Source organism: Oncorhynchus clarkii, chromosome 12, assembly GCF_045791955.1.
Source record: "Oncorhynchus clarkii lewisi isolate Uvic-CL-2024 chromosome 12, UVic_Ocla_1.0, whole genome shotgun sequence".
NCBI lineage: Eukaryota > Metazoa > Chordata > Actinopteri > Salmoniformes > Salmonidae > Oncorhynchus > Oncorhynchus clarkii.
The window spans coordinates 65,550,922-65,578,330 of record NC_092158.1 but is presented as its reverse complement, the minus strand read 5'-3'; the positions used below and the strand labels follow the sequence as shown (position 1 = coordinate 65,578,330).

The window sequence follows — 27,409 nt, the reverse complement described above, 5'->3', positions numbered from 1 at the left end:
GCTCTGCATCTGTCCTCGTGCTCCTAGACCTTAGTGCTGCTTTTGATACCATCGATCACCACATTCTTTTGGAGAGATTGGAAACCCAAATTGGTCTACACGGACAAGTTCTGGCCTGGTTTAGATCTTATCTGTCGGAAAGATATCAGTTTGTCTCTGTGAATAGTTTGTCCTCTGACAAATCAACTGTAAATTTCGGTGTTCCTCAAGGTTCCGTTTTAGGACCACTATTGTTTTCACTATATATTTTACCTCTTGGGGATGTTATTTGAAAACATAATGTTAACTTTCACTGCTATGCGGATGACACACAGCTGTACATTTCAATGAAACATGGTGAAGCCCCAAAATTGCCTTGCTAGAAGAATGTGTTTCAGACATAAGGAAGTGGATGGCTGCAAACTTTCTACTTTTAAACTCGGACAAAACAGAGATGCTTGTTCTAGGTCCCAAGAAACAAAGAGATCTTCTGTTGAATCTGACAATTAATCTTAATGGTTGTACAGTCGTCTCAAATAAAACTGTGAAGGACCTCGGCGTTACTCTGGACCCTGATCTCTCTTTTGAAGAACATATCAAGACAATTTCAAGGACAGCTTTTTTCCATCTACGTAACATTGCAAAAATCAGAAACTTTCAGTCCAAAAATGATGCAGAAAAATTAATCCATGCTTTTGTCACTTCTAGGTTAGACTACTGCAATGCTCTACTTTCCGGCTACCCGGATAAAGCACTAAATAAACTTCAGTTAGTGCTAAATACGGCTGCTAGAATCCTGACTAGAACCAAAAAATTTGATCATATTACTCCAGTGCTAGCCTCTCTACACTGGCTTCCTGTCAAAGCAAGGGCTGATTTCAAGGTTATACTGCTAACCTACAAAGCATTACATGGGCTTGCTCCTACCTATCTCTCTGATTTGGTCCTGCCGTACATACCTACACGTACGCTACGGTCACAAGACGCAGGCCTCCTAATTGTCCCTAGAATTTCTAAGCAAACAGCTGGAGGCAGGGCTTTCTCCTATAGAGCTCCATTTTTATGGAACGGTCTGCCTACCCATGTCAGAGACGCAAACTCGGTCTCAACCTTTAAGTCTCTACTGAAGACTCATCTCTTCAGTGGGTCATATGATTGAGTGTAGTCTGGCCCAGGAGTGGGAGGGTGAACGGAAAGGCTCTGGAGCAACGAACCGCCCTTGCTGTCTCTGCCTGGCCGGTTCCCCTCTTTCCACTGGGATTCTCTGCCTCTAACCCTATTACAGGGGCTGAGTCACTGGCTTACTGGGGCTCTCTCATGCCGTCCCTGGAGGGGGTGCGTCACCTGAGTGGGTTGAGTCACTGATGTGGTCATCCTGTCTGGGTTGGCGCCCCCCCCCCCCCCCCCTTGGGTTGTGCCGTGGCGGAGGTCTTTGTGGGCTATACTCAGCCTTGTCTCAGGATGGTAAGTTGGTGGTTGAAGATATCCCTCTAGTGGTGTGGGGGCTGTGCTTTGGCAAAGTGAGTGGGGTTATATCGTTCCTGTTTGGCCCTGTCCGGGTGTGTCCTCGGAATGGGCCACAGTGTCTCCTGACCCCTCCTGTCTCAGCCTCCAGTATTTATGCTGCAGTAGTAGTTTATGTGTCGGGGGGCTAGGGTCAGTTTGTTATATCTGGAGTACTTCTCCTGTCCTATTCGGTGTCCTGTGTGAATCTAGGTGTGCGTTCTCTAATTCTCTCCTTCTCTCTTTCTCTCTCTCGGAGGACCTGAGCCCTAGGACCATGCCCCAGGACTACCTGACATGATGACTCCTTGCTGTCCCCAGTAAACCTGGCTGTGCTGCTGCTCCAGTTTCAACTGTTCTGCCTTAATATTATTTGACCATGCTGGTCATTTATGAACATTTGAACATCTTGGCCATGTTCTGTTATAATCTCCACCCGGCACAGCCAGAAGAGGACTGGCCATCCCACATATGCTCTCTCTAATTCTCTCTTTCTTTCTCTCTCTCGGAGGACCTGAGCCCTAGGACCATGCCCCAGGAATACCTGACATGATGACTCCTTGCTGTCCCCAGTCCACCTGACTGTGCTGCTGCTCCAGTTTCAACTGTTCTGCCTTATTATTATTCGACCATGCTGGTCATTTATGAACATTTGAACATCTTGACCATGTTTTGTTATAATCTCCACCCGGCACAGCCAGAAGAGGACTGGCCACCCCACATAGCCTGGTTTCTCTCTAGGTTTCTTCCTAGGTTTTGGCCTTTCTAGGGAGTTTTTCCTAGCCACCGTGCTTCTACACCTGCATTGCTTGCTGTTTGGGGTTTTAGGCTGGGTTTCTGTACAGCACTTTGAGATATCAGCTGATGTACGAAGGGCTATATAAATAAATTTGATTTGATTTGATTTGATATTTCTTTGTTTTTGGCCGGGTATGGTTCTCAATCAGGAACAGCTGTCTGTCTCTGATTGAGAACCATACTTTGGTAGCTCTTGCCCACATGGGTTTTGTGGGTAGTTATTTTCTGTTTAGTGTGTTTTGCACCTGGCGGAGCTGTTTCGGTTGTTTCTGTTGTTCCTTGTTGCATTTAGTGTTCAGTTTATAAAAATATTGATGAACACTTACCACACTGCATCTTGGTCCTCACCTTCTTCCACCAACGGCCGTTACATAACTACCCACCACAACCGGACCAAGCAGCGTGGTAACCAGGAGCAGAGGGTTCTGGACTCCTGGACATGGGATGAGATTTTGGACGGTAATGAATCCTGGGCACAGGCTGGGGAATATTGCCGCCCCAGGGAAGAGCTGGAGGCAGCTAAAGCCGAGCGGCGGCGTTATGAGGAGTTAGCATGCAGCGCAACAGGGGCGAGAGGCAGCCCCAAAAATGTATTGGGGGAGGCACACGGGGAGTGTGGCTAAGTCAGGTAGGAGACCTGAGCCAACTCCCCGTGCTTACCGTGGCGAGAGGTGGACCGGGCAGGCACCGTGTTATGCCGTGAGGCGCACAGTGTCCCCAGTGCGCAGGCATAGCCCGGTGCGCTACATCGCAGCTCCTCGTATCGGCCGGGCTAGAGTGGGCATCGAGCCAGGAATAATGAAGCCGGCTCAGCGCATCTGGTCTCCAGTGCGTCTCCTCGGCCCGGGTTATCCTGCGCCAGCTCTGCGCACTGTGTCTCCAGTGCATCTGCACAGCCCAGTGCGTCCTGTGCCTGGCAGCCGCACGTCAGTCAGGAGCCGCCAGAGCCGCACGTCAGTCAGGAGCCACCACAGCCGCCCGTCAGTCAGGAGCCGCCAGAGCCGCCCATCAGACAGGCGCCGTCAGAGTCGCCCTTCACTCCGGCGCCGCCAGAGTCGCCCTTCACTCCGGCGCCGCTAGAGTCGCCCTTCACTCCGGCGCCGCCAGAGTCGCCCTTCACTCCGGCGTCGCCAGAGTCGCCCTTCACTCCGGCGCCGCCAGAGTCGCCCTTCACTCCGGCGCCGCCAGAGTCGCCCTTCACTCCGGCGCCGCCAGAGTCGCCCTTCACTCCGGCGCCGCCAGAGTCTCCCATCTATTCGGGGCACGCTGCAAGGGTCCCCAGTCCGAGGTCGGCGGCGAGGGTCGCAGCTCCAAAGGCGCCACTTAAGTGGGCCAAGACTATGGTGGAGTGGGGTCCACGTCCCACGCCAGAGCCGCCACCGCGGACAAATGCCCACCCAGACCCTCCCCTATGGGTTTAGGTTTTGCGGCTGTAGTCCTTGCCTTTGGGGTGGCGGGGGGGGGGGGGGGGGGGGGGGGGGTACTGTCACGCCCTGGCCATAGAGAGGCTTTTTATTCTCCATTTTGCTTAGGCCAGGGTGTTACTAGGTTGGGCGTTCTATGTTCTTTTTTCTATGTTTTTGTATTTCTTTGTTTTTGGCCGGGTATGGTTCTCAATCAGGGACAGCTGTCTGTCCTTGTCTCTGAACCATACTTAGGTAGCTCTTGCACACATGGGTTTTGTGGGTAGTTATTTTCTGTTTAGTGTGTTTTGCACCTGACGGAGCTGTTTCGGTTGTTTCTTTTGTTCCTTGTTGTATTTAGTGTTCAGTTTATTAAAATAATGATGAACACTTACCACGCATCTTGGTCCTCAACTTCTTCCACCAAAGTCCGTTACAGGGTGAGATAAAACACACATGAGTGAGATTTTCAAAGATGAACTGGGCACACTGTAGAGCACTGTTCGTGGATCCTCAGACCGAGCCTTGCTTTTTCAAGCCCAGGACAGTGCCATACACGAAGAAAAAGAAAGTTGAGGATGAGTTGGAGCGGCTGCAGGAAAAAACACCATTACTCTCATTCAGTACTCCCGCTGTGCAGCTCCAATCGTTCCTGTTCTGAAAAATGATGGCACAGTGCATATTTATTCCAGTGTGTTCTATGGCCATGCAAATGTCAAAAGTGAGTCTAGAGTCGAATGTGTTAGCGTGACCACTGCATGGGGAGTATTGGCAGGCCATTGAAAGTTCAGAACCCAGTCTCATAATTTAATCTCTGTTAGCCACAAACTGAGACAGAGTCCTCCTAACGTTTCTGGAGAGTGGAGAGGAGAGGGACTCACAAATAAGTGGGTCATCATCGGATACATGGGGAATGGGCCAGGCATGGGAAACAGATTAGGCACACGTAGTCATCTGAGAGAATCGGTCACATAGAAGAAAAACAAGTTGCTCGACCTTTGCAGAAAAGCAAAGGAGGAGGGAAAAGTAAAAGGAACAAGTGCACAACACCTTAGATTCTGTTGCCGCCAATTCCCTGTGATGGTGCCATGGCACACGTGACTGTCACAGTCCAAATCCCCTATACCCATTTATCCATTAGTGGTAAGTACTGAGGGCCACTCAAAGCTGTTTTAATCAGGGGAGGGGGTGCATAAAGGAATTCTTTGTCAGTAAGGAAGACATGAAAGCAGGAGAATGAGGAGACAAGGAGGCAGGAATCAGTAGAGATGATGGAGGATATGACAATGGATCGATGATTAATAACTGAAGGACAGCAGATTCTACACTAACTGAATTAATCGATATACTGTATTTCATTGCACAGCATCTGCAGCTAACCATTCTTAACTTTTGCTCTACTTATAAGAAAAAAAAAAGACTATAGTCTGCTTTTTGAAGATACCCACCTCATGTTTTTACATGACAAACATTTCACAAATGCAGGCCTCAATAGTCTCCCCTTGTTAACACACACACACACACACACACACACACACACACACACACACACATACTGTAGTCTCCCTGTTTTCCGTTTTATGTATAATGTCCTACTATGACATTCCCTGTCATCTACATTCATCCCCATCTCCACATGTTGTTGAAACACCATCTCTCCATATCATATTTTACACAGTTATCCCTGTCCTGACTCAACCAGCCTCAGGTACTGTATCAATTTCCATGACCTTGTTAGGAAGCCATCTCTGCAGGGGAATCTCAGTATAACTGTACTGCCATTGTTCCTAACTGACCTTCACATGCTTTACTGTGGTCGTGTTTAGTTCCCCCACCCTCTCTTAGTCACCCTGTTACACTAAAGCTTCCCTGGCCACTCTCTGTGATGAGAGAGCTCCCTTTGAGGGGATTAAAAATGCCTCTCTCTTGGCATCCTTTACCTGCTACTGCTGGCTTAAAATGCTGTATCTGGATTGTTTTTTGGGTGGACAGTATCTTGATCAGTTTATTTAAAATTATCCTAAACTCTGGTTGACCCCAGGTCAGGAAAGTACAGCTTTTCGATTAATCCCAGGGCACCACTAATTTCAAATCAGTTAGTTGGCTTTGGCTTGTTCAGCTCAATCCTCAGCCACACTTCTCTTCTACCTGAAAGATAGAAAGCTTCAGGTAACCATATAATCCTCTCTGGTGAAGCACTTTTCTTTGAGAAACAGAGGCAAGGGGGAATGTGAGAGAGTTAGAAGAAGGAAGAGGGGAGACTCCCCAGCTGCAAAGAGACACCAGAAGTTAGCGCCCCCTCGCTAATGGCCGCACATTACCTATGGGTAAATCTGTGGCCCCCCGGAAAGAAGACACCACTCGACATTTACCGGCAGCCATCTGAGAGTACAGGAAAGCAGAAAGCCAAAACATGCATTGGCTAAGCTAAGCCTCCCCACCTCACCTCACCTCCACCCTTACCCACCTTCAGAACACATCACAATACAAGCAGTATACTGAGGGGACAGATAAATAATCGCAGCGGGGAAAGAAAGAGGCCACCTTCCTGATATATGCGTCACACAGCGGTAGATGCCCCCTCTATATAGGTTCCCATTGCAGTCCCTTGTGGTTGTTTGGTTCTGCTGCTGCTGACTCCTGGATGTGTTTCATGGCAGAGCAACAAAAAAACAGAGAAACAGGACAACAGAGAGACAGAGATTCATTCATCCATCATGCAAGTCCTTTCCAGTCTGGCGTTGGTTCTGAAGAACATTTGGACACTTTCTTTCCTCCGGGATCTCCTGTGTGAATTTGTGGGCACTGCCATCTTCCTCTTCACCAGTCTGGCCTCTGTGGTGCTATGGCCCCAGCTTCCAGCCTGGGATGGGAGCCTCTCCAGTCCCACCAGTGATCATCATCTCCATGACTTGTCCTCAGAGTCTGACCCATCCTTTCTCTCGGACTCCCAGCCCCTCTCCGAGTGCCACCCTGACCCCCTGCATGTGGCCTTGGCATTCGGGGCCTCCGTGGCTGTGGTGTCTGTGTGCCTGGGTCCTGCTACCTCTGGAGGAGGGGTCCACCTGAACCCGGCTGTGACCCTGGCTCTGGCTGCAGGACTGAGGGTGAGCCCCTGGAGAGCTATCCTCTACGTGGGGGCACAGCTCCTCGGTGCACTCTGTGCTTGTGCACTTCTCATGGGAATGGTGCCTGCCCCGCTCAGAGGGCATCTGGGGCTGAACGAGGTCACGAGTCATGTCTAATACATTTGTATTTGATTCTAGGTTGTAGTGAAGTATTGTTTTTCTGTAGTATTGTAGCTTCCGAAAAGTCATGATTAGAAATGCTTTGCCAAAACATTTTGCATGGGCTTAATTGATTATGGGTGTTTATAAACATTTTAACTTAATGAATCCAGGTCTGATATCTGTAAAAATGTTTATTTTTCCAGGTAGGCTTGGGTGTCCACCCATGCCAAGCCTTCACAGTGGAGACAGCCATCACCTTTCAGCTGGTGGTCTGTGTCCTCGCCACGTCTCGACCCACATCAGCCTTCCACCTCCTGGGTCCTGTAGTGGTCGGCTTGTCTGTCATTCTGGGGAATCTTGTGGCAGTAAGGAAGATGCCAGATCCTATTTGTGTTTGTTTAAATTCTGTCTGACCATAATAGAGTTTCTATGGGTAATTTGATGGATTTTGTCTATTAAAACATTTTGTAGATCTTTACATTTTTCCTATGACTTATCTTTTATTTCATCCCCCCCCCCCCTCTCTTTTTCTCCCCCTCTCTCTCTTTACCTTCAACCTTTGACCAGATTGGGTACACTGGCTGTGGGATGAATCCTGCTAGATCTTTTGGTCCAGCTGTGGTCACTTTAAAATTTCAAAACCATTGGGTGAGTCTGGCCAAACACAAGTTGACTCTATGAAATTACAAAAGTACATTGACACTATTTACTAACATCACACCACAGTTCACACATACAAATCTACTTACAAAAAAAGTTTCTCTCTCCTCTGCAGGTGTATTGGGTGGGGCCGTGTGCGGGGGCGTTACTAGCTGGCCTACTACATGACTTGGTGCTCTACCCACGGTGGGGTAGCCCTGGCGACTGGTTGGCTGAGTTTAAGGAACTGTTTCCCAAGGATCCACTCAAACAGCCCACCACCTTGGAACACACAGTGGAGTAGAAATGGAGGCAGTTATCTTACCATTGTCTGACCATTGACCAAAGGTGACCACACACACCATTCTCTGATATCTGACCATTTGCCACTGGTGTACACAAGTGGTCATGCTAGCTGGGTCCATCGTTGAGTATCACTGAGTGAAGAAACTCAACATTTGTACACATCTACAGTATTCATGCACATCTACAATGTAGCTATGATAATATACTCTGCTGTATTCTCTGGGAGACTGCTTTCTCCTCTCTTTTCCTGAGTGTACTGGATAGTTCCCTTTCTGGCCAGTTATCTGATATTTCAGAACTGAACAAAACACTAATCCACCCTCTCAGGTTCTTCACAATCATGTTGTTTGTCAGTTTGACTTCACTTTGTGCATCTTTGTACCTCTCTGAGATGTTAAACCATCTATAAAAGCAGATCATGTATATTCAGACCAAAGCCTGGACATGTCAATGAGTGTCCAAGGCGATTTCATTCAGGTCAGTTAAAGTACGGGTACCAGCTGTATAATCATTCACATTACGGGACAGATCACTATAATATGTGTTTTTATATACCGCTATCACGGTGTTTGTCTTGTTATACATATTTAAATAACGGCTGTATGACTCAGTAAAATGTTCTTTATTATATCATGAATTTTACATTTGTTTTTCACTATATTGAAACGGAACGTAATGTTTTTCATGTCCTCTGTGCAAGAGTTTATTAAAGCTGAAAACCGAACTGAGTCGTCCTACGGAGTGTACATGGGGGGGGGGGGGGGGGGGGTGTAAAGTGGGTGTGAAGCTACAGGAGTCATTTTGTGTCCGGTCCACTTACATGTTCCATCTGTTTCCATGAAATGTCATGCCCTGGGGAGGACTCATCTAGGAAGGAAGGGCTTGGGTGGAATTGACCAGTGTCTCCATAATCTCTCAAACCCAACAACCCTGCCCTGTGCGTGTTTCTGTGTGTCTGTATCTGTGTCTGTGTCTCTCTCTTTCTCTCTCCCAACAATGAAAAAAAATAGAAAAATGTGTATTTGGATCCACGTCCCGATAGTTTTATACCTTGGTAATGCACACTCTTGAATCGTGTACTTATTTTTTTCATGTATGTACTATGAGACGTTGTTTACGGGTTAATATAACACTATAAATATATGTGCCAATGTGTCTGAGAGCTGCAGTTCTGTTCTGACAGACTGACATCTCTTCACTTCATGTCACAAAATATTCTCTGCGAAGTCCTATCTGCAGGAAACAGTTAGTTACACTCCACTCAACACAATGCAATGAGAGCCGCAAATACATTTTGCTTAGCAAGAAAAAAATCCTTCAACTCACATCAACAACTCTGCCCTATCTATGACAGCCCTCTCGGCGTTACTGTGTAAGTTCCCTGACTTGCGAAAAACAACTGAAGATGATAAGAATTACTCACATAGGAAGAAGAAATTTGGATTCCAGTTTCATTTGCAGTGAGGGAGTTGACGGAGACATAGAAGAGCTATGAAAAAGATGGAGGAACACCGGATTCATAGATCAATACAAATGATGGGTCTCCTGCTATTTGCTCTCCCACATTACTCTGACACCTTAAATCTAAACCTGGTTAACTTCACTGAGTTCTCTGGCCCCGAGGGAAGCTTCTTTGGCTTCTCTGCAGATTTCTATCAGTTTAGCAACAAAACGTGAGTATTGCAATATACTATTTGGTAAGTTTTGGCTTTGCTTCATTCAGTAGGCTTTGCATCATTATTATGGTATCTGTTAAACTACACTGTATAGTTAAAAGTATGTGGACACCCCTTCAAATTAGTGGATTCGGCCATTTCAGCAACACCCGTTGCTGACAGGTGTATAAAATTGAGCACACCACCATGCAATCTCCATAGACAAGCATTGGCAGTAAAATGGCCTTTACTGAAGAGCTCAGTGACTTTCAATGTGGCACTGTCATAGGATGCCACATTTCCAACAAGTCAGTTTGTCAAACTTCCGTCCTACAAGAGCTGCTCTGGTCAACTGTAAGTGCTGTTATTGTGAAGTGGAAACATTTAGGAGCAACAACGGCCCAGTCGCGTAGTGCTAGACCACAGGAACTCACAGAACGGGACTGTCAAGTGCTGAAGCGAGCAGCGCGCAAAATGTGTCTGTCCGCGGTTGCAACACTCACTACTGCCTCTGGAAGCAACATCAGCTCAATAAGTCTTTGTTGGGAGCTTCATGAAATGGGTTTCCAAAGCCAAGCAGCCGCACACAAGCCTAAGATCACCATGAGGAATGCCAAACGTCGGCTGGAGTGGTGTAAAGCTCGCCTCCATTGGACTCTGGAGCAGTGGAAACGCGTTCTTTGGAGTGATGAATCACGCTTCACCATCTGCAGACCGACAGATTAATTTGTGTTTTGCGAATGCCAGGAGAACGCTACCTGCCAAATGCATTGTGCCAACTGTAAAGTTTGGAGGAGGAATAATGGTCTGGGCTGTTTTTTATGGTTCGGGTTAGGCCCCTTAGTTCCAGTGAAGGGAAAGCTCAACGCTACAGCATACAATGACATTCTAGACGATCCTGCGCTTCCATCTTTGGAAGGCCCTTTGAGGAAGGCCCTTTCCTGTTTCAGCATGACAATGCCCCTATTGACATCCAGGCTGTATCACAACCGGCGGTGATTGAGAGGCCCAGCGTCGTCCGGGTTTGGCTGGTGTAGGCCGTCATTGTAATTAAGAATTTGTTCTTAACTGACTTGACTAGTTAAATAAAGGTTAAATGTAAAAATGTCAACAACAACAACAAAAATTGACAAAGCGAGGTCCGTACAGAAATGGTAACTCGAAATCGGTGTTGAAGAACTTGACTCTCCTGCACAGAGCCCTGACCTCAACCCCATTGATCACCTTTCTGATGAATTGGAACGCTGACTGCAAGCCCGGCCTAATCGCCCAACATCAGTGCCCAACCTCACTAATGTTCTTGTGGATGAATGGGAGCAAGTCCCCGCAGCAATGATCCAGCATCTAGTGGAAATCCTTCCCAGAAGAGTGGAGGCTGTTACAGCAGCAAAGGGGAGAACAACTCCGTCTTAATGCCCATGGTTTTGGAATGAGATGTTTGATGAGCAGGTGTCCACATACTTTGGGTCATGTACTGTATATGCTGGTATTACTCTCATATTAAATTGGGCAAGGTATGTGGAGTTTGAATAGCTTTTCATTAGATTCTTGTCTGAAATCCCAAAGATAATATTTGAACCATAGTATTTTCTGTCCCACAGCATCAGTGTTGTGGTTGGGGCCCCTAGAGCCAACACCAGTCAGCCAAGAGTCACTGAGGCAGGGGCTGTGTATCTCTGTCCCTGGGCACAGACAGGAGGGGCCTGTACTACCATGACCTTTGACACAAAAGGTAAACCTTTACTTATCATAAGTCCTATTCATGCATTTCTCAATGTTTTCTAAAGCTGTGAACATATTATCATACTGTAGATCAGTAAGTAAGTAAAGAAGATATTTATTTATTCTGGGCTCAATTACAAAAAAGGTTGACAAACTGAGCTGTCTGATGTAACTACAGGTGATGAGGTTTATCCTCACCAGAACTTAGTGATAAGCTCTTCAAAGTCCCACCAGTGGTTTGGTGCTACTGTGCGATCCTCCGGAAACTACATTGTGGTGAGTTTTTCCAGCCGTTGTGGCACAATACTGTTACCACTCTCTCACTCTTTGAATTCTCATAAACCAGTCACTCATTTTGCTGTGAGTCTGAAGGCTGCTGTATACAGTCACTGTGCAGTATAGAATGCATCAGATATCGATCCTCTAAATCTTTTACAGAACCACTCTTCCTCCCTCAATTTATTTTCCTTCCTCTCCCAACCACCGATCCCCTCTCTCTTTCTACCAATGTGTGTATGCCTCTGCTCCTTCTTAATTTGACTTTCTTTCTCTCGCGGTCATTCTCTTCATCACTTTGTGTTACCCTTCTCTATATCATGTTCCTTCTCCCCCCCTTTCTCTCCTCCCTTCTCTCTCTCCCTCCCTCCCCCTGCGCCAGGCCTGTGCCCCCCTGTTCCACTGGAACGTAATAGACGTGGGGGAACGTGACGAGGCCCAGAACACTCCAGTGGGGACCTGCCTAGTGTTGAATACACTGACGGGGGAAACGGTCAACTTCTCCCCCTGCAGAGACGTCATGACTGAAAAAAATTACAAAGCCCTGAAGTACAGTAAGAGATATTAGTCATGCCAGTAGTACCTGTACAGTACAGTAAGAGATATTAGTCATGCCAGTAGTACCTGTACAGTACAGTAAGATATATTAGTCATGCCAGTAGTACCTGTACAGTACAGTAAGAGATATTAGTCATGCCAGTAGTAACTGTACAGTACAGTAAGAGATATTAGTCATGCCAGTAGTACCTGTACAGTACAGTAAGAGATATTAGTCATGCCAGTAGTACAGTACAGTAAGAGATATTAGTCATGCCAGTAGTACAGTACAGTAAGAGATATTAGTCATGCCAGTAGTACCTGTACAGTAAGAGATATTAGTCATGCCAGTAGTACAGTACAGTAAGATATATTAGTCATGCCAGTAGTACCTGTACAGTACAGTAAGAGACATTAGTCATGCCAGTAGTACCTGTACAGTACAGTAAGAGATATTAGTCATGCCAGTAGTACCTGTACAGTACAGTAAGATATATTAGTCATGCCAGTAGTACCTGTACAGTACAGTAAGAGACATTAGTCATGCCAGTAGTACCTGTACAGTACAGTAAGATACATTAGTCATGCCAGTAGTACCTGTACAGTACAGTAAGAGACATTAGTCATGCCAGTAGTACCTGTACAGTACAGTAAGAGACATTAGTCATGCCAGTAGTACCTGTACAGTACAGTAAGAGATATTAGTCATGCCAGTAGTACCTGTACAGTACAGTAAGAGATATTAGTCATGCCAGTAGTACCTGTACAGTAAGAGACATTAGTCATGCCAGTAGTACCTGTACAGTACAGTAAGAGACATTAGTCATGCCAGTAGTACCTGTACAGTACAGTAAGAGATATTTGTCATGCCAGTAGTACCTGTACAGTACAGTAAGAGATATTAGTCATGCCAGTAGTACCTGTACAGTACAGTAACAGGTTCCTCTGTTGTCCACTCAAAACTTAAAGGCTGCATTTACGCATGCAATCCAATTTTGATCTTTTGCCACTAAATGTTATTTTGACCAATCAGATTGGGCAAAAGAACAGAATTGGGCTGCCTGTGTAAACACAACCAAACAAGCATCTTGTCAGAACTCTTTTGGTAATTGAGTATCATTCTCACTGCTATGCCACAAAACACCTCGGGTATATCCTTCTTAAAATAGCAGTTGACTTCATGTTCAAACGTTTGCCTGCTGGTCTTTCTTTCTACTCTGCATGTTTTCATCTTTGATCCTAATCTTGATTCTCAGCTAACGACAGACGATACTGTGAAGTGGGATTTAGCTCCGACATAACAAAGGTGCCCGCCCTCCAAACATTTCTCATCAAACTTTTTCTTTTTGACTCATATAATACACAGCAATGTACAGTAGCAGAGTAGATAATTTAGATCCACATAGTTTATGATACTGTAATGTAGTAATTACACCAACAGTGTTATGATACCATCTATAACAATAATTTGATTTGTTTCTTGCCGTACTATTCTAGGAGGGAAGGCTCCTTATCGGTGCTCCTGGAGGCTACTATTTTCAAGGTAACATGTGCCATCTGGTGCCATTATTAGCCTGGTTAAACTAGATTTCACACTACACCTGAGGTAAATCTGCCGGGGCATAAAATTGCTGGGGCATACATTTGCTGCTGGGGCATTGGAGCTGGATGCCACACTTTCTGAGGCTGATGGAGGGTTTGTTGCTTCCGCTGCTGGAGCATTGAACAAAAATGGGGTGGACAAACACTAAAACACTAAGAACAAGAAATATAAAATGTCACCATACATGGTTCTTAGGCTGGTGGCTTCCGTAATTATGGTGGCTTCCATTATTGCATTGTTCAACACTCCTAGGATAAATGTATCCACTAATAGCCCTGTTGTTGGAACGTCTCCGGGAAGGTTGATGATGACTGAGCATGATGAATTATCATATTGTCATATAGTCTCGCAAATGCCAGACCTAGGGCAACAACATGTCAGAACATTGTTAAAGTGGGAGGCAACCTGCCTGCTTAATTTGACTAATGTTACTGAAAATATTATGAAATAAATATGTATAAACATTACTAAAGGTGTCTTCTCCAAATGATGGTTGCGGTGTTTAACCTTTCTGTTGCAGGTCAGATCATCAGTGCAGGACTGCCTGACATCGTCGACAGTGCCAAGAGCCAGAATGCCAAACCTTATGTGGCAGGACAAACCCATTCCCCTGAGACTGGTGGATACGATCATTACCATGGTAAGAGGGTGACACGCAAGACTTGTGGTCTAATGCAATGGTTTTCAAGCCTCTTCTCCGAGACGCCAAGATGTTTCACAATTCTGTTGCAACCCTGAACTAGCAAACCAAATTCACCTAATTAAGTGCTTGATGATTAGTTGAATCAGGTGTTCTACCCCGAAGAGAGGTTTGAGAACCACTGGCCTAAAATATTCAGTACAAAGATATTCAGTGACATTCTTCTCAGTTCAATAAACCCGAAAGGTTTCGCCAACAGGGTATTCTGTGGCCACTGGCGAGTTCACTGGAGACTCAATACCAGGTGAGAAAGTTCCCGTCAAAAGTGTCCACACAACCAGATAATTACTAGCCCGGTCCCAGTTTGTACTATCATTCCGACTCATTGTCATGCCAAACATTTGTTCATGTTTTGCATGACAAAGAATGGCGCAAGGAATGGAATATTAGCACATAGGCCCATAGAGTGGTGCCCAGACTAGAGAATAACACTTCCTACGTTTTATGTGCCTGGTAGTGATGGTGACAGCTGTGCAAAACCTTCAAACATTTGTCAGTAAGATACAAAAGGTTGAAACATTTCTGAATAATTAATTTGTTAAGTCTGTTTTACTGTGTTTTAAATCCAGTACAAGTATTTATTTTCTGTTTCAGATTATGTGGTTGGAGTGCCTAATGATCGCAACACAGCTGGCTCAGTAAGGGCTCCCGATGGCGTCATGATCATTTACTTTTCATATTAATTTATTAGAGAGTGATCTAAGCTAATGTTGTGGCTTTGTATCCAGGTCAAAATCTATAATGGAAACACACCTGGCTTTTTGGGAGTTAAACGCACATTCTTAGGCTCTCAGGTGAGACTGCATTTCCATCATTTCCATCACATTTTATTTTGATTGACTTGTTTACAGGAGAGTGATGAAGAAGTGATCACTATGTGACATTTCTGTACAGATATGCCTTTGTGTTGATATCCGAGTCCCGAGCAACGTAAGTCCACTCAAAACCACATGCAACTTTCATCTTGCAGGTGGCCTCTTACTTCGGCCACAGCGTTGCAGTGACTGATATTAACAATGATGGGTATGTCAGAACTCTCATACTTACTTTTTTTTAAGTCCTTGATCATGGAAGTATTAAACATGAATTAACCACCTGATAACATCTAAGCCACTGTTTGCTGGCTTGCTGTCTCAAGGAACCATGAAAGAGAGCTCAAATGTCCAGCCATTCTTGTTCTGTCCTCTGTCCCCTACAGAATAGACGACATCCTAATCGGGGCGCCCCTCTTCATGGAGCGTGTGTCGGGCCAGCAGTTGCAGGAGGTGGGCCAGGTGAGTGAAAACCTGATGAGTCCTGTGTGGTCTAGCACATGGGAGCATAGTGTGCAGTCTAGCACATGGGAGCATAGTGTGCAGTCTAGCACATGGGAGCATAGTGTGCAGTCTAGCACATGGGAGCATAGTGTGCAGTCTAGCACATGGGAGCATAGTGTGCAGTCTAGCACATGGGAACATAGTGTGCAGTCTAGCACATGGGAGCATAGTGTGCAGTCTTGCACATGGGAGCATAGTGTGTAGTCTAGCACATGGGAGCATAGTGTGCAGTCTAGCACATGGGAGCATAGTGTGCAGTCTAGCACATGGGAGCATAGTGTGCAGTCTAGCACATGGGAGCATGGTGTGCAGTCTAGCACATGGGAGCATAGTGTGCAGTCTAGCACATGGGAGCATAGTGTGCAGTCTAGCACATGGGAGCATAGTGTGCAGTCTAGCACATGGGAGCATGGTGTGCAGTCTAGCACATGGGAGCATGGTGGGCAGTCTAGCACATGGGAGCATAGTGGGCAGTCTAGCACATGGGAGCATGGTGTGCAGACTAGCACATGGGAGCATGGTGTGCAGTCTAGCACATGGGAGCATGGTGTGCAGTCTAGCACATGGGAGCATAGTGTGCAGTCTAGCACATGGGAGCATAGTGTGCAGTCTAGCACATGGGAGCATGGTGTGCAGTCTAGCACATGGGAGCATAGTGTGTAGTCTAGCACATGGGAGCATGGTGTGCAGTCTAGCACATGGGAGCATAGTGTGCAGTCTCCATTCACCTTTTATGAACCTTTTTTTATACCCAGCTCCGAGACAATGGATGTGTGTAATCCTTTCCCAGGTGAGTGTGTACCTGCAGAGAGAGCGCTCCACCTTCCACTCCAAGCCAGACCAGAAGCTGACAGGTTCCCAGTTGTACGGACGCTTTGGCAGCACCATCGCCCCCCTCGGTGACCTGGACAAGGACGGTTTTAACGGTGAGGCTCTGATATACAATCATTTGACTTACAATATACGTATCTTCCCTTCTAATATAGTAACTGCCTCAGGGGCAGCAGAATCAGTAGTATCTGATTTTCTGGGTAACTTAAACAAGGAATGATATTAAATGTGAAAATGTCCTCTGCAAAACACTTTGTTTCCGAAAGGAGATTCATCTTTGAGTTCATGATTCCCTCTTGAAATGCTACATTTTCTAATGGTGAGGAATGCTTTTGTCATAGCAGTGTTTCAATGCACTCCGTCCGTGGATTACTCATCACTATAAAGTGTTTCTGTCTCTCTCAGATGTTGCTGTGGGAGCCCCATCCTCGGGCGTTGAAGGGAGGGTTTTCGTCTACATGGGGACTAGTGATGGACTGTCTCCCCAGTATACCCAGGTCATCGAGAGTCCCTTCCGGTCCCTAGGCTCTCCAGCACAGTTTGGCTTCACCCTGCGAGGGGCCACTGACATTGATTCAAATGGCTACCCAGGTTAGTCTGAAAACGAACTCTTCGGAAACTGTAGGCTTGTTTACCTTGATTTAGAATAGATGTGGATTTGATTATATTGGGTGTTGTGTTTTGACTTGATGTGTTTTGACTTGAAGTATTTGATTCTAGCCCCAAAAAACGTGAAATAATAATCTCATCAAGATTTGAGAAGTTATGGAACAACAAACCTTACCCCGGCCAACAATTCCCAACAATGTCCCTACCTATATCTTGTTAAGCCACAGTGTCAATCCTGCCAAGACCACTTGGAGATGTCAACCTGTAAGATCACGTGGAGGTCACTCTCTTCCCTTACAACTCCACAATCAGCCTCTGGCGCAGTTCAACAACAGCAGCAGCAAAGATTTCTGTTGTCTTTTTCATTGTAGTTGACTACTACCCAAGGACAAATTGCCACTACTTAACAAAGTCCTTTCAGTCCCAGTAAAAACGTCCTCTGACATGTTGTTTGTCTCCCGTCCCCCTGGAGACCAAGGCAAAGTTTCTCGGACACACGAGAGAGAAACAGAAAGGTCACTCATCCAGTAGAGTGGCCAACATTTGTCGGGGGAGAGCACTAAAATGGAGATACATTTAGTGTCCCTTGGAGACTAGTGAACTACTCTCAACACAGCAATGCTTTTTGATGTGCAACACCTCTGGCTTTTAAAGACACTCATGGCGCTCTTTGTCTCTTGTTCCCCCAGTGAGCCTGTTACAGTTCAACTTTTTTTTCAGCTGACCTCTTTCCCTGAAAATAGTTTTGTTTCCTACTTTAAGTTTCTTAGGAGTCACTGTGATATGAAAGCAGAGGTCCTGGCTGTTACCAAAGGGCAATCAATCCCATAGACAATTTTTTGATAGCACTTTCTCATGAAAGGGTATCAATCATGTCATTTTTTCCAAAGCTGTTTCATGACTTTATATTTCTTATGTTTCAAGACTAGAAAAATAAGAGCTTGCAACTTGTTATTGTCAATCTTTGTTGCCTCACAGATCTAATTGTTGGTGCATGGGGAGTCAATAAGATTGCTGTGTACAGGTACAGTAGTGTGCGACAAACAAACCGTTTATTTGTTACTTTAAATTAACCTGAGAAATGTTATCTGGAGCAAGATTAACATTTGCATTCACAATGTACCCACACCGTCTATTCTCTGTTTGTGTGGGGTGGTACCAGGGCTCAAGCCGTGGTGATGGCCAAGACCCAACTCTCCCTCTACCCTGACTTCCTGAACCCAGATGTGAAGGAGTGTCAGCGCCCCACCACCAACGAGCCTGTGGCCTGGTAAAGATTCTTCTCAAACCAGAGTATAATACCATTAGTGTGGGCATTATCCATAGCCGTGCGAAGTTGTTTGGGGGTGCGGGTGCTGTGTTAATTATGATGTATATTTGATATTCTTGTATTTTCAAGGGGTGGTAGGGGTGCTAAAAAAACATTTTGCCTGCCCTACAAACACTATATCGGTCCGCTAATACAGCACTATTAAAGGTCCAGTGCAATAATTTTGTGACAAAATTTATTTTAAATCAATGTTATTTTTTATTACAATTTTCAGGGGGTGCTGCAGCACCCAACTGGGAAGAACATTTATGATGGACAAATGTTGGTGGGCACGGCAAACATGCACGTGTTGTCACTATGTAGAATTGCTGTAGTATCCTAAGTGCCAAACATTTTATTAAGATGTGTGACATGTCTGGACAGTTCCTGGTTGTGTTAGACTGATCTTTCCCGTGATGATGTGTGAATTTGTTCTTGTAAATTCAGAATGGCATTATGACTGATGCGGTCTGTCTCTCTCCTTACAGCTTCACAGTCATGATGTGCATTAGTGTGTCTGGCCACAGCATTCCAGAGGAGATAGGTAGGAGATGCATACTGAAGTCATTTATTCCTGTGGAAACATACACATTCTCCTTGAGTTTCAGTTTTCTGTTTGTTCAAGACACTAAATCCACTCTTGTAGTTCTAGATGCAGAGCTTCAGCTGGACAAGATGAAACAGACAATGGCCAGGAGGACCCTATTGCTGCAGACCAATCAGCCCCAAGAGTATTTTCAGCTAACCATTCAGAGAGATGTGGGAGTGGTCTGCAGGAACCAAACTGCTTACCTACGGGTGGGTTGCTTGTGCCAGTTTAGCCAATTTATAGACCTGTATTTTGGTTTACAATGGTCAGAGCTCAAAACCTGAAATAAAACCATAATGGTGCAGCAGTGTTCTTATCAGGCTGATGCCCCCAAGTGGCCATTCACTGAAGTGACACTACAACAGGCTCCAATCACAATACCATTAGTAACCTCACAAAAAGGTTGTGAACACTGCCATTGTCAGTGGCAACAGACAACCCTGAAAGGGGAATAGATTTATATTGTCTTAACACTACGTGATCCACTAAAATGCAGTAGATCTTTACTGAATTTCAACTGAATTGAGGGTTAATTGCATCAATGTCAGTACTGCGTCCTGTCTCTCTTTCCAGCATGAGTCAGAGTTCAAGGACAAGCTCAGCCCCATCTTCATCTCCTTGAACTACAGCCTGTCCAACTCCCAGGAGGCCATGCTGCATGGCCAGAGAGCTGTGGTCGCACAGGTGACATCACGCATTACATTCTAAATGTATTAAAACATTTTCATTTGCAAAGGAATAACATTTATAAGTGGTAATTACACAGTCGAAACCTATGAATTAGCGTAGGTGTTTGTTTCTTTGGGTATAAAAATGTGTGTGTGTGTCTGTGTGTTGTGCAGACCAGGATCATTCTGGACTGCGGAGAGGACAACGTCTGTGTCCCTGACCTGAGGCTGACCGCTGAAGCGTGAGTGTCAAACTCCCCTGAGTTCCTCATCACTCAGTAGTGTCATCTGTTTTCTTGGTCATTCTACATGTTCAGGAATTTGACCAAGTAAGGTCTCGTGGGATCAGTGTGCGGAGATAATAGGGTTTAGTTAGAGCATGTTATTCCGGTCTACTAATACAACCCTTTGACCCATCCTCAGAGGTACTGACCGTCTTCTGATAGGGGATGACCACCCTGCCCTGCTGGTCATCACAGCAGAGAACAGAGGAGAGGGGGCCTACGAGACCGAGCTGGAGATACGCCCACCAGCCAACACACACTACCAGAGTATGGTGACTGACAGAAAGGTGACTGTGACTCTCCTGTTCATAATAAAAGGGAATTGTTAACAGAGTGGCATCAACTGTCCCACACCTGCAGGAAAAACTTTGAGCCCAGAGTTTTGCTGGTTAGGTTATTTGGTCAGCATAGCCCACCAGCCCTACGTAAAACACACTCTCTGCGTCTGAGATGGCACCCTACTCCCTATATTGTGCACTACTTTTGACCAGAGCCTCATGGGCCCTGGTCAAAAATAGTGCACTATATAATGAATAGGCTGTCTGAGTGTGCCATCTCTCTCAGGGCTTCAGCAGGTTGATTTGTGCTCAGAAGAAGGAGAACCAGACGGTGGTGATGGTCTGTGAGCTGGGGAACCCTATGAAGCAGGGCCAGAAGGTAACCACCATGTTATTAAATATAGTGTAAATAAATACCCTCGCAAGTGCCTTGCATGAGTCAGAACGGCTCATTGGAGCAGGAGCCTATCTCCTGTTTCTGTAGCATGAAGCAGCTTGATGGACAAGTCTGAGTGCCAAGCAGAGACTCATTGGGTACCTTTTTTACATTCTGTAGTATAACTTGGCCGGGGATCGAACTCCCAACCTTCCAAACTCTGGCCGGACACACTGAGTTGGCATGGAATTACACATAGAGTAATAGTGCCGTTCTGGGTCTTCACTGTCAACGGATGTGGATGACATGTGACTGTGTTTGCAACAGCTCTGTCAGTCTGAATGATGCAGTACAGTATGTTCTTCTCTCTGTCTGTCGTAGCTCCAGGCTGGTCTGTTCTTCAGCGTGGGGAACCTGGAGGAGGTGGAGAGCCACGTGTCATTCACATTACAGATCAAAAGGCAAGAACAACACTTTCATCCCTTCTTGAGGTTTTAATGCCTTCGATGCTACCAAGGCTTTGTTTTTGTATTTTTAATACAACATTTTAATGGGGAAGTTCAAGATCACTAAAGTTAATGTTTAGTGTAGAGTGATCAGCACAATGTAAGGCATATTTAGGGTCTTTGAGATACACATGGTTTACATGCTTGTTAATCAAGTTGTCTGTATTTTAGACATTCAAGGTGTCAGCTGAAGGTTCGTGGCCTTTCTAATGACACAAGGGAAATGGTCAACATTCATTCAGCTTCTTCCTTCCTTTATACTCTCTAGCAAGAACAGCCAGAACCCTGACAGTAACGTGGCCCATCTGAGGATTGATGTCCGCGCTGAGGCAGCTCTGGAGATGCGGGGGTGGGTGGGCCTTCCTTCATTGTCCTCCAATTATCCTCCAATTATCATCAGAGCCATAAACTGTGCTGTTTTGTGCTACCATGGAAATGAGCACTCCTCCTGACTCCCGAGACACACTTTCTGTTTGACAATTCAGAGCTGCCAATCCAGACAAGTAGCAGACTGAATATCTAATATCCAAAAAGGATGAGTGATGTTTGCCAATTGGAAGACGTTGTCCTAATAAGAGCGTAATACAGTACAGTAACACCATGGTTTCCTCTTGTCCTTGTAGTTATTGGCTTTCCCAGGACACGTAGTTACTAATTATCACTAGGACCAGGCTAGTGTTATCAGTGTTGTCCTCAGCGTTTGGTCCACCCTTGTAGCCTGTTGTTTTTTGGACAGGGGCTCCTCTCCACCTGAGTGTGTCCTGCCCATTGCCAAGTGGGAACAGAAGGAGCATCCTGCTGACCTAGAGGAAGTTGGCCCGCTAGTGGAACACGTCTATGAGGTAACCTTTTTATGGTTCACTCGGAAAAGAAACAAGAGCATTTAAGACATTTGTCTCTCTGAGGTTGGTGCAGTTTTAGGTCAAAATGCGTAACATCTATTTGAAGAGTCCCTTCTAGAGTAGGTTTTGTATATGTTATGTCATATATAAGCGAAGACAATGAGATCCAACTTAGTGAGCGAAATCTGAAAGCAAGTATTTTTTTGTTGTTGTTGAAACACTCAGTTGAGGAACCTGGGTCCGAGCACGGTCAACGCCAGGGTGCAGGTAGAGTTCCCTACCCATCACCATGGAGACGTCCTGCTCTATGTGTTCGCCAATGCTTCTGAGGATTTCCTCACCTGCCACACTGACTCCCCTGACATCGACCCATATCAGGTGAGAGAGGTAGCATGATGTGGCCCTGCAGTGTGCCAGACAGCAAATCTTTCTATAGCGGGAAAACTATGTTGTTTTTCCATGAATTATGTTTCATTTAAAAGGAAATCACTATTTTATTTTATATTTGCCTTAAATAGAAGCAAAACCAGATTTTCTATTGTTCTTTTGATGATGTTTTGGTCATATGAAATTGGAGTACACTCTTTTGTTTTGGCAGTTGGTGAAGACCGGGAATGCTACTGTTGGTAAAGTGTATAAGGTCAAACAGAATGAGGTGGCACAGCAGGAGCCTCAGCGCAAAGAGACCGTTCACGTGGTAAACAAGTGTCGCCTCACTCGATTAACATAATGACATGCATCAGTGTACTTCTGACAGCAATACAATCAAACTGTCTTGTCTTTACTTGATACTGTACGATAGGCTAGTTAGTTCCTTTTTGCTGCAATTTCAGGGACAACTTGCAATATTCTATATGTGCCACAAGAGGGGGCTAAACAACAAAATATTACATCTCATTGATGTGTAATGGGGGAAACAGGTTGACTCAGTTAGGTCTGTTCCTCTCTCTATTTCTCTACAGAACTGCACCAGTGGAGATACCTGTCTGAGGTTTGTGTGTGAGGCCACAGGTCTGGAGAGAGGCTGGAGCGCTGTGGTGAAGGTGATGTCTCGACTCTGGGTACAGACCTTCCTGGAGGTGAGAGGGAGGGAGGCAAGAATACTATATCTGCATTCATAGGTGCAAAGGAAAAGCGCTCCAAGACAGCTCTGCATAATTTTGAGATAGCATTTTGTAAGATCTTACTTCGTTGACATTATTCCGTAATGATTATGGAACCCTCATTCTGTTTCCCCTAGAGGCCCTATGAGAATTATGTTCTCCACTCTACAGCACGCTTTGAGGTTATAGATATGCCCTCCAAGATCCAGCCTGAAGAGCTGCCAAGTGGACAGGCTGAGGTAAAAAAAATAAAAATAACAAGTTGACCCTTTCCACTAGTGTGTAGACAACACTTATTTACTAATGACATAAACGGCTGACTTGAGGCACATACACAACCGTATCTCACAAAGTAACCATTTCTTCAGTAGTCATTGGACAGATTTAATTGGAGCCAGTTGACCATGTGTGTATGTGTGTAGACCCAGACCAGTGTGGTGTGGAGGGCTCCTGATGGAGAGAAGGAAGTGCCGGTGTGGTGGATTGTTGTGGCTGTGGTCTCTGGCCTCTTCCTCCTTGCTCTGCTAGCTCTGATCTTCTGGAAGGTAATGTACTGACATCGTTAAAACAGCAGGTGGCGCAAGATTGGGCCCTATAACTGGGTAGCATTTAGAAGGTGCTACTCAGCTATCATTCGAAGTATTGATCACTCAGTCTTTTTTAATGATATGTTTTCTTAAAATGGAGACAATTTAGAGGGGACATAAAGGAGAATGTCCTCGATGACACACGAATGAAACCGGAATCGGGAAACAATATGTGGAAATGTAAATGTTTTGAGTTTATGCTTCAGGTGGGGTTCTTTAATCGCAACCGTCCCCCGTGTGATGATGACGACGACGATGCAGAACACCTAGCTGGGGCTGGACAGTCAGAATACGCTGAGATGCCCACAAACGCAGAGGACAAGCAAGCATAAACAACTGCTGTTATCACCCTGGAAACCCTGGTGTTTTATGTATTTATTTGGTTTGACACAGACGCCCACACTTTTCCCGAGAGTGTTAAACTGTTTCACATGGTTTGTAAAATGTTGCTGTGGGCTTCTTGTTTTACTCCCTATAACTGCCCATTTTCTAAAGATGCACCCTGAAGATGTTTTTTTTTTTTAAAGGGTAACTTGTAGCTGTTGCATTTTGTATTAAAAATAATCATATGATCGCGATTAAACACTTTGTGTCCTTTTGAAGCCAAACTGGCATTCCAATGTTCACAGAGGGGATATCCTTGTTAGTGTGATGGCATCGGCCTGCTCTCTAAGCAACCATTGTGTTGGGGAGACCATCATGACTCACTGAAGGCTGAGCCAGCTTCCTGTTGTTGTAGAGGGGAGACCCTAGTGACAATAACACTCAGACCCGGCAACCATGTGTTTATAATTAAAAATAATAATAAATAAATACACAGATATGGCAAGAAAAGTACAATACACATGCTTGTTTTTTTGTTACATTGACATTTTATATGCATTTCGAAACAACTGCAAATGAATAGCGGCTATTGTGCATGCAAACAGATAGATAGCCTACTTTTAAGTGATATGGAACACTGTGCTCTTACATTTGTAATTACACCGTCCTCCTAATAGGGTTCGAGATGGACTTATAAGGGCCCATAGACCTTCATAGGGGCCCATCTGTGAACACACTCTACTTTGGTACCATTAGGGGGCGATCACGACCACCCACTAAGCAGAGCAAGCGTCCCCTCCCACGTAGGACAATGGAATTGTGAAGCCACTCCGGAGCGCGAGCCGAGCAAGGAGTAGGCATCCGAGGCAGCGTGAAAAGGGAGCAGTCAATGCCAACCTCAAAAGCAATATGGATGAATGGCCACCTAAGTGGAATTGGTGATGTCGCAGTGAGAATGCCACCACCGCACATATCACGTCTTCTTTTTCTCTTTCTTTTTCTCGGCAATCTCTGGGAAGGACTTGCTAAATCCATTCCGGACCAGGGAGCACTTGGTGAGTTATTCGTAGAGATTCGTCAAGGTTCGAGTTTTGAGGGGAAAGTCTGTGATGGCGAGTATGATAGGCTGCTATAGCTAACGCATTGGATGTTGTTATTATTTGTGCCCCTCTCAGTGATGAGGATGTGTTATTATGTAACCGTCGCATTTATTCAGCTATAGCAGTCTACGCACGAATGAATACAATGTAGTCGCCGCATGCTCTGGTCTTGTAGCTACTTCATTGCAGAATAGGAAACAAAGGATACTGAAGTGCAGCACCCTCCCTGATGGGCCATCTGTAGGTTAAATCTGTAAATCAATCTAATTTAACGCAAGGCAATATATCCGATCAATAGCAGTTGCATTATTCCGTTACGATGTCCAATAGCAATTAGGCTATGATGAGGCGTCAGTTTAGTTCAAACTTCTATCCCTGCCCGTTAACTTTATGTAACTTTGGAAGATCCCAACTAGAAATGTTTAATTAGCAAACGGTCCATTGTCAGACACCAATGGTTAGTAGAACTATTTAAAAAAAAATCTAAATCAATAAAATCATTCCATGCGAGAAAAATAGGCCTATAATATATTGTGCATTTGTGAATGCGAGATGGTCGACAAGCTTGGTTTGGCTACTGTCATTTGCACGCACCCATTGTTGACATTGTTCTTGTTGTTGTTGTTGTTATGTCCCAAGAGGCCTCATGAATGGCCAAAGGACATTTTATAATTTCAACAATGTTTGTTTTGGGTTCACAGGACTTTTGACACATTTAATTTATCCTGTTTCACATCAGTTTCTCAGCAGGAATCATTTCACCATTTTATATTATTATTAAATAGGCTGTCCTGAGTCAGTAGACTATGGTTTGCAATTAAACAAACTGATATAGGCCCACTGCCTGTCATTGTAACTGAACAGGAGAAAGGGGGACTTTCAAGGTGCTTGAAGTGGATGCTAGTGTCAATGCTTGGTAGTGATTTAGACCCCCTCTCCCATACAGCTCCCTATCCTTCAACTGGTCCAAGCACGGTTTAGTTCAGATACTTTCAATATGTTGCAATTCCTTGTAGATGCCTCTTTTTATAGCTAAGCAGGCTTTTAAGAAGTCGTGTCCGCTATCTATATTTCATTAGCTGAGCTGTTTCCCACCAAAGAAGCCTATTTCTGGAAGATGTGCTTATTGCTTAGTGCTTTGGACAAGACTGTCAAGATGGGTAGAGCGTCTTAACCCATACATGTCAAATTCAGTGTCATTTAATATTTTAGCTTCTCTAATCTGATCTATGAATAACCATAGATTATCCATGTGAATACCACTAGTTTCACAGACTGAGCAAACTGGTTGTGGTTGGTCTAATAGTTTGTCCTTGCAGTATAGCTATATAGATTCAACTTTCTTGAAACACTTTCAAATGGGAAATCACATCAAAGTCTCTAGCACCTTGTCGTTATACCATGCTATTACAACCTGGGGTTGATAGAAAGTATCCCAACTGGAGAGACAGGAAATGTTGATTAATTCATTTGAAGGTGTTGTCGTCAACCACGACCACACCTTCGCCCCATATTGATTTGTCAGACGATGTTCTTTCATTACTTTATCATAGAGCTCATGACCTCAATCTCTCCTCAGAAGTAGAGGTCCCTTTGAAGCAGTCAGAGAGTTTCCCATCCGAAGCGAAGTTGAGTCGCTGAAAGAATTAGGCTTTTGTGGATTGAATTGAGGCCGATGGGAAAAAGCTGGAGTGTCTTTCTTTTTTTTAATCGCAGTAGAAGTTCCTTTCTTTTAACAGCTCAGTAGCTCAGCAAGAATGAGATGAATCACCACAGCCTATTAAAAAAAGTATCATATTACCAACGAAATGCTTGGTCTAGGAATTAAAAGGAAATTATTTCAGTGATCAGTGGAGGGTGATGCTGTGGACAAAGTCAAATCGTGACCGACTGTCGTCTTGTCAGCTCAGCTCCTCCTGAAGATTCATATTTAGTTATGGGTAGGTGTTTGGATACGTCCCAAATGACACCCTATGTCCAATATGCCCGGGTTAAAAGTAGTGCACTTCATAGGGAATAGGGTGCCATTTGGGATGCAGATTTTCGGTGCACACTCTCTGCATCAGTAATCAAGGCATACATATTAATGAATATACTGTTGATATGTATTATGTAGGGATTAAACCTAGTCATGGGGATGTTATCTATTCATCATTTAGTCTAATAGCGCAATATTCAATGTAAGCCTGATGTCCCCAGAGAGCAGGTTTGTATGGTAGAAGAGTTCAGGATACTTAGAAATACTATATATGAAAATGGTCGCATTTTACTTTCAAACAAATTTGACTTTTCACTGACATTAGAAATCCTCATATCTGAATTATTGTCCTGAAAAT

General features: G+C 44.9%; 3 protein-coding genes across 3 annotated transcripts in view; all 3 read left to right on the top strand.

Annotated features, from left to right (window-relative positions):
- The first annotated feature begins 2,594 nt into the window (after positions 1–2,594).
- On the top strand, positions 2,595–7,917 carry LOC139421782 (aquaporin-5-like). The gene is made up of 6 exons (XM_071172902.1): positions 2,595–2,870; positions 3,164–3,301; positions 6,344–6,910; positions 7,117–7,278; positions 7,481–7,561; positions 7,689–7,917. The coding sequence occupies exons 1-6, from the start codon at positions 2,595–2,597 to the stop codon at positions 7,854–7,856; spliced, it is 1,392 nt and encodes a 463-aa protein (XP_071029003.1). The 3' UTR covers positions 7,857–7,917.
- A 1,106-nt stretch (positions 7,918–9,023) lies between these two features.
- On the top strand, positions 9,024–24,489 carry LOC139421063 (integrin, alpha 2b). Its single transcript, XM_071171564.1, has 31 exons — positions 9,024–9,531; positions 11,115–11,245; positions 11,414–11,511; positions 11,894–12,065; positions 13,305–13,354; positions 13,546–13,591; positions 14,172–14,291; positions 14,551–14,595; positions 14,946–14,989; positions 15,080–15,145; positions 15,322–15,374; positions 15,550–15,625; positions 16,458–16,593; positions 16,904–17,089; positions 18,086–18,131; positions 18,270–18,377; positions 18,905–18,960; positions 19,063–19,214; positions 19,579–19,689; positions 19,848–19,915; positions 20,097–20,244; positions 20,522–20,614; positions 20,993–21,072; positions 21,386–21,466; positions 21,854–21,959; positions 22,185–22,337; positions 22,558–22,656; positions 22,922–23,038; positions 23,200–23,301; positions 23,485–23,607; positions 23,856–24,489. Exons 1-31 carry the CDS (start codon positions 9,350–9,352, stop codon positions 23,979–23,981), a joined length of 3,174 nt encoding a protein of 1,057 aa, XP_071027665.1. The 5' UTR covers positions 9,024–9,349; the 3' UTR covers positions 23,982–24,489.
- A 291-nt stretch (positions 24,490–24,780) lies between these two features.
- LOC139421064 (family with sequence similarity 171 member A2a) overlaps positions 24,781–27,409 on the top strand; it is a 68,249-nt gene continuing 65,620 nt past the window's right edge. The window contains exon 1 of the mRNA XM_071171565.1: positions 24,781–25,028. Within this exon, the coding sequence (XP_071027666.1) occupies positions 24,863–25,028 (166 nt within the window). The 5' untranslated portion in view covers positions 24,781–24,862. The remainder of the gene's footprint in view (positions 25,029–27,409) is intronic.

What these genes read in the sequence shown, in the direction of transcription:
- LOC139421782 (XM_071172902.1), top strand. Translation starts at nt 2,595, where the DNA reads ATGAACACTTACCACACTGCATCTTGGTCCTCACCTTCTTCCACCAAC. An exon ending in TTCTGGGGAATCTTGTGGCA is followed by an intron (nt 7,279 to 7,480) that starts GTAAGGAAGATG and finishes ACCTTTGACCAG; the next exon opens with ATTGGGTACACTGGCTGTGG. An exon ending in TAAAATTTCAAAACCATTGG is followed by an intron (nt 7,562 to 7,688) that starts GTGAGTCTGGCC and finishes TCTCCTCTGCAG; the next exon opens with GTGTATTGGGTGGGGCCGTG.
- LOC139421063 (XM_071171564.1), top strand. Translation starts at nt 9,350, where the DNA reads ATGAAAAAGATGGAGGAACACCGGATTCATAGATCAATACAAATGATG. An exon ending in ATCGCAACACAGCTGGCTCA is followed by an intron (nt 14,990 to 15,079) that starts GTAAGGGCTCCC and finishes CTTTGTATCCAG; the next exon opens with GTCAAAATCTATAATGGAAA. An exon ending in TTCACATTACAGATCAAAAG is followed by an intron (nt 21,073 to 21,385) that starts GCAAGAACAACA and finishes TATACTCTCTAG; the next exon opens with CAAGAACAGCCAGAACCCTG.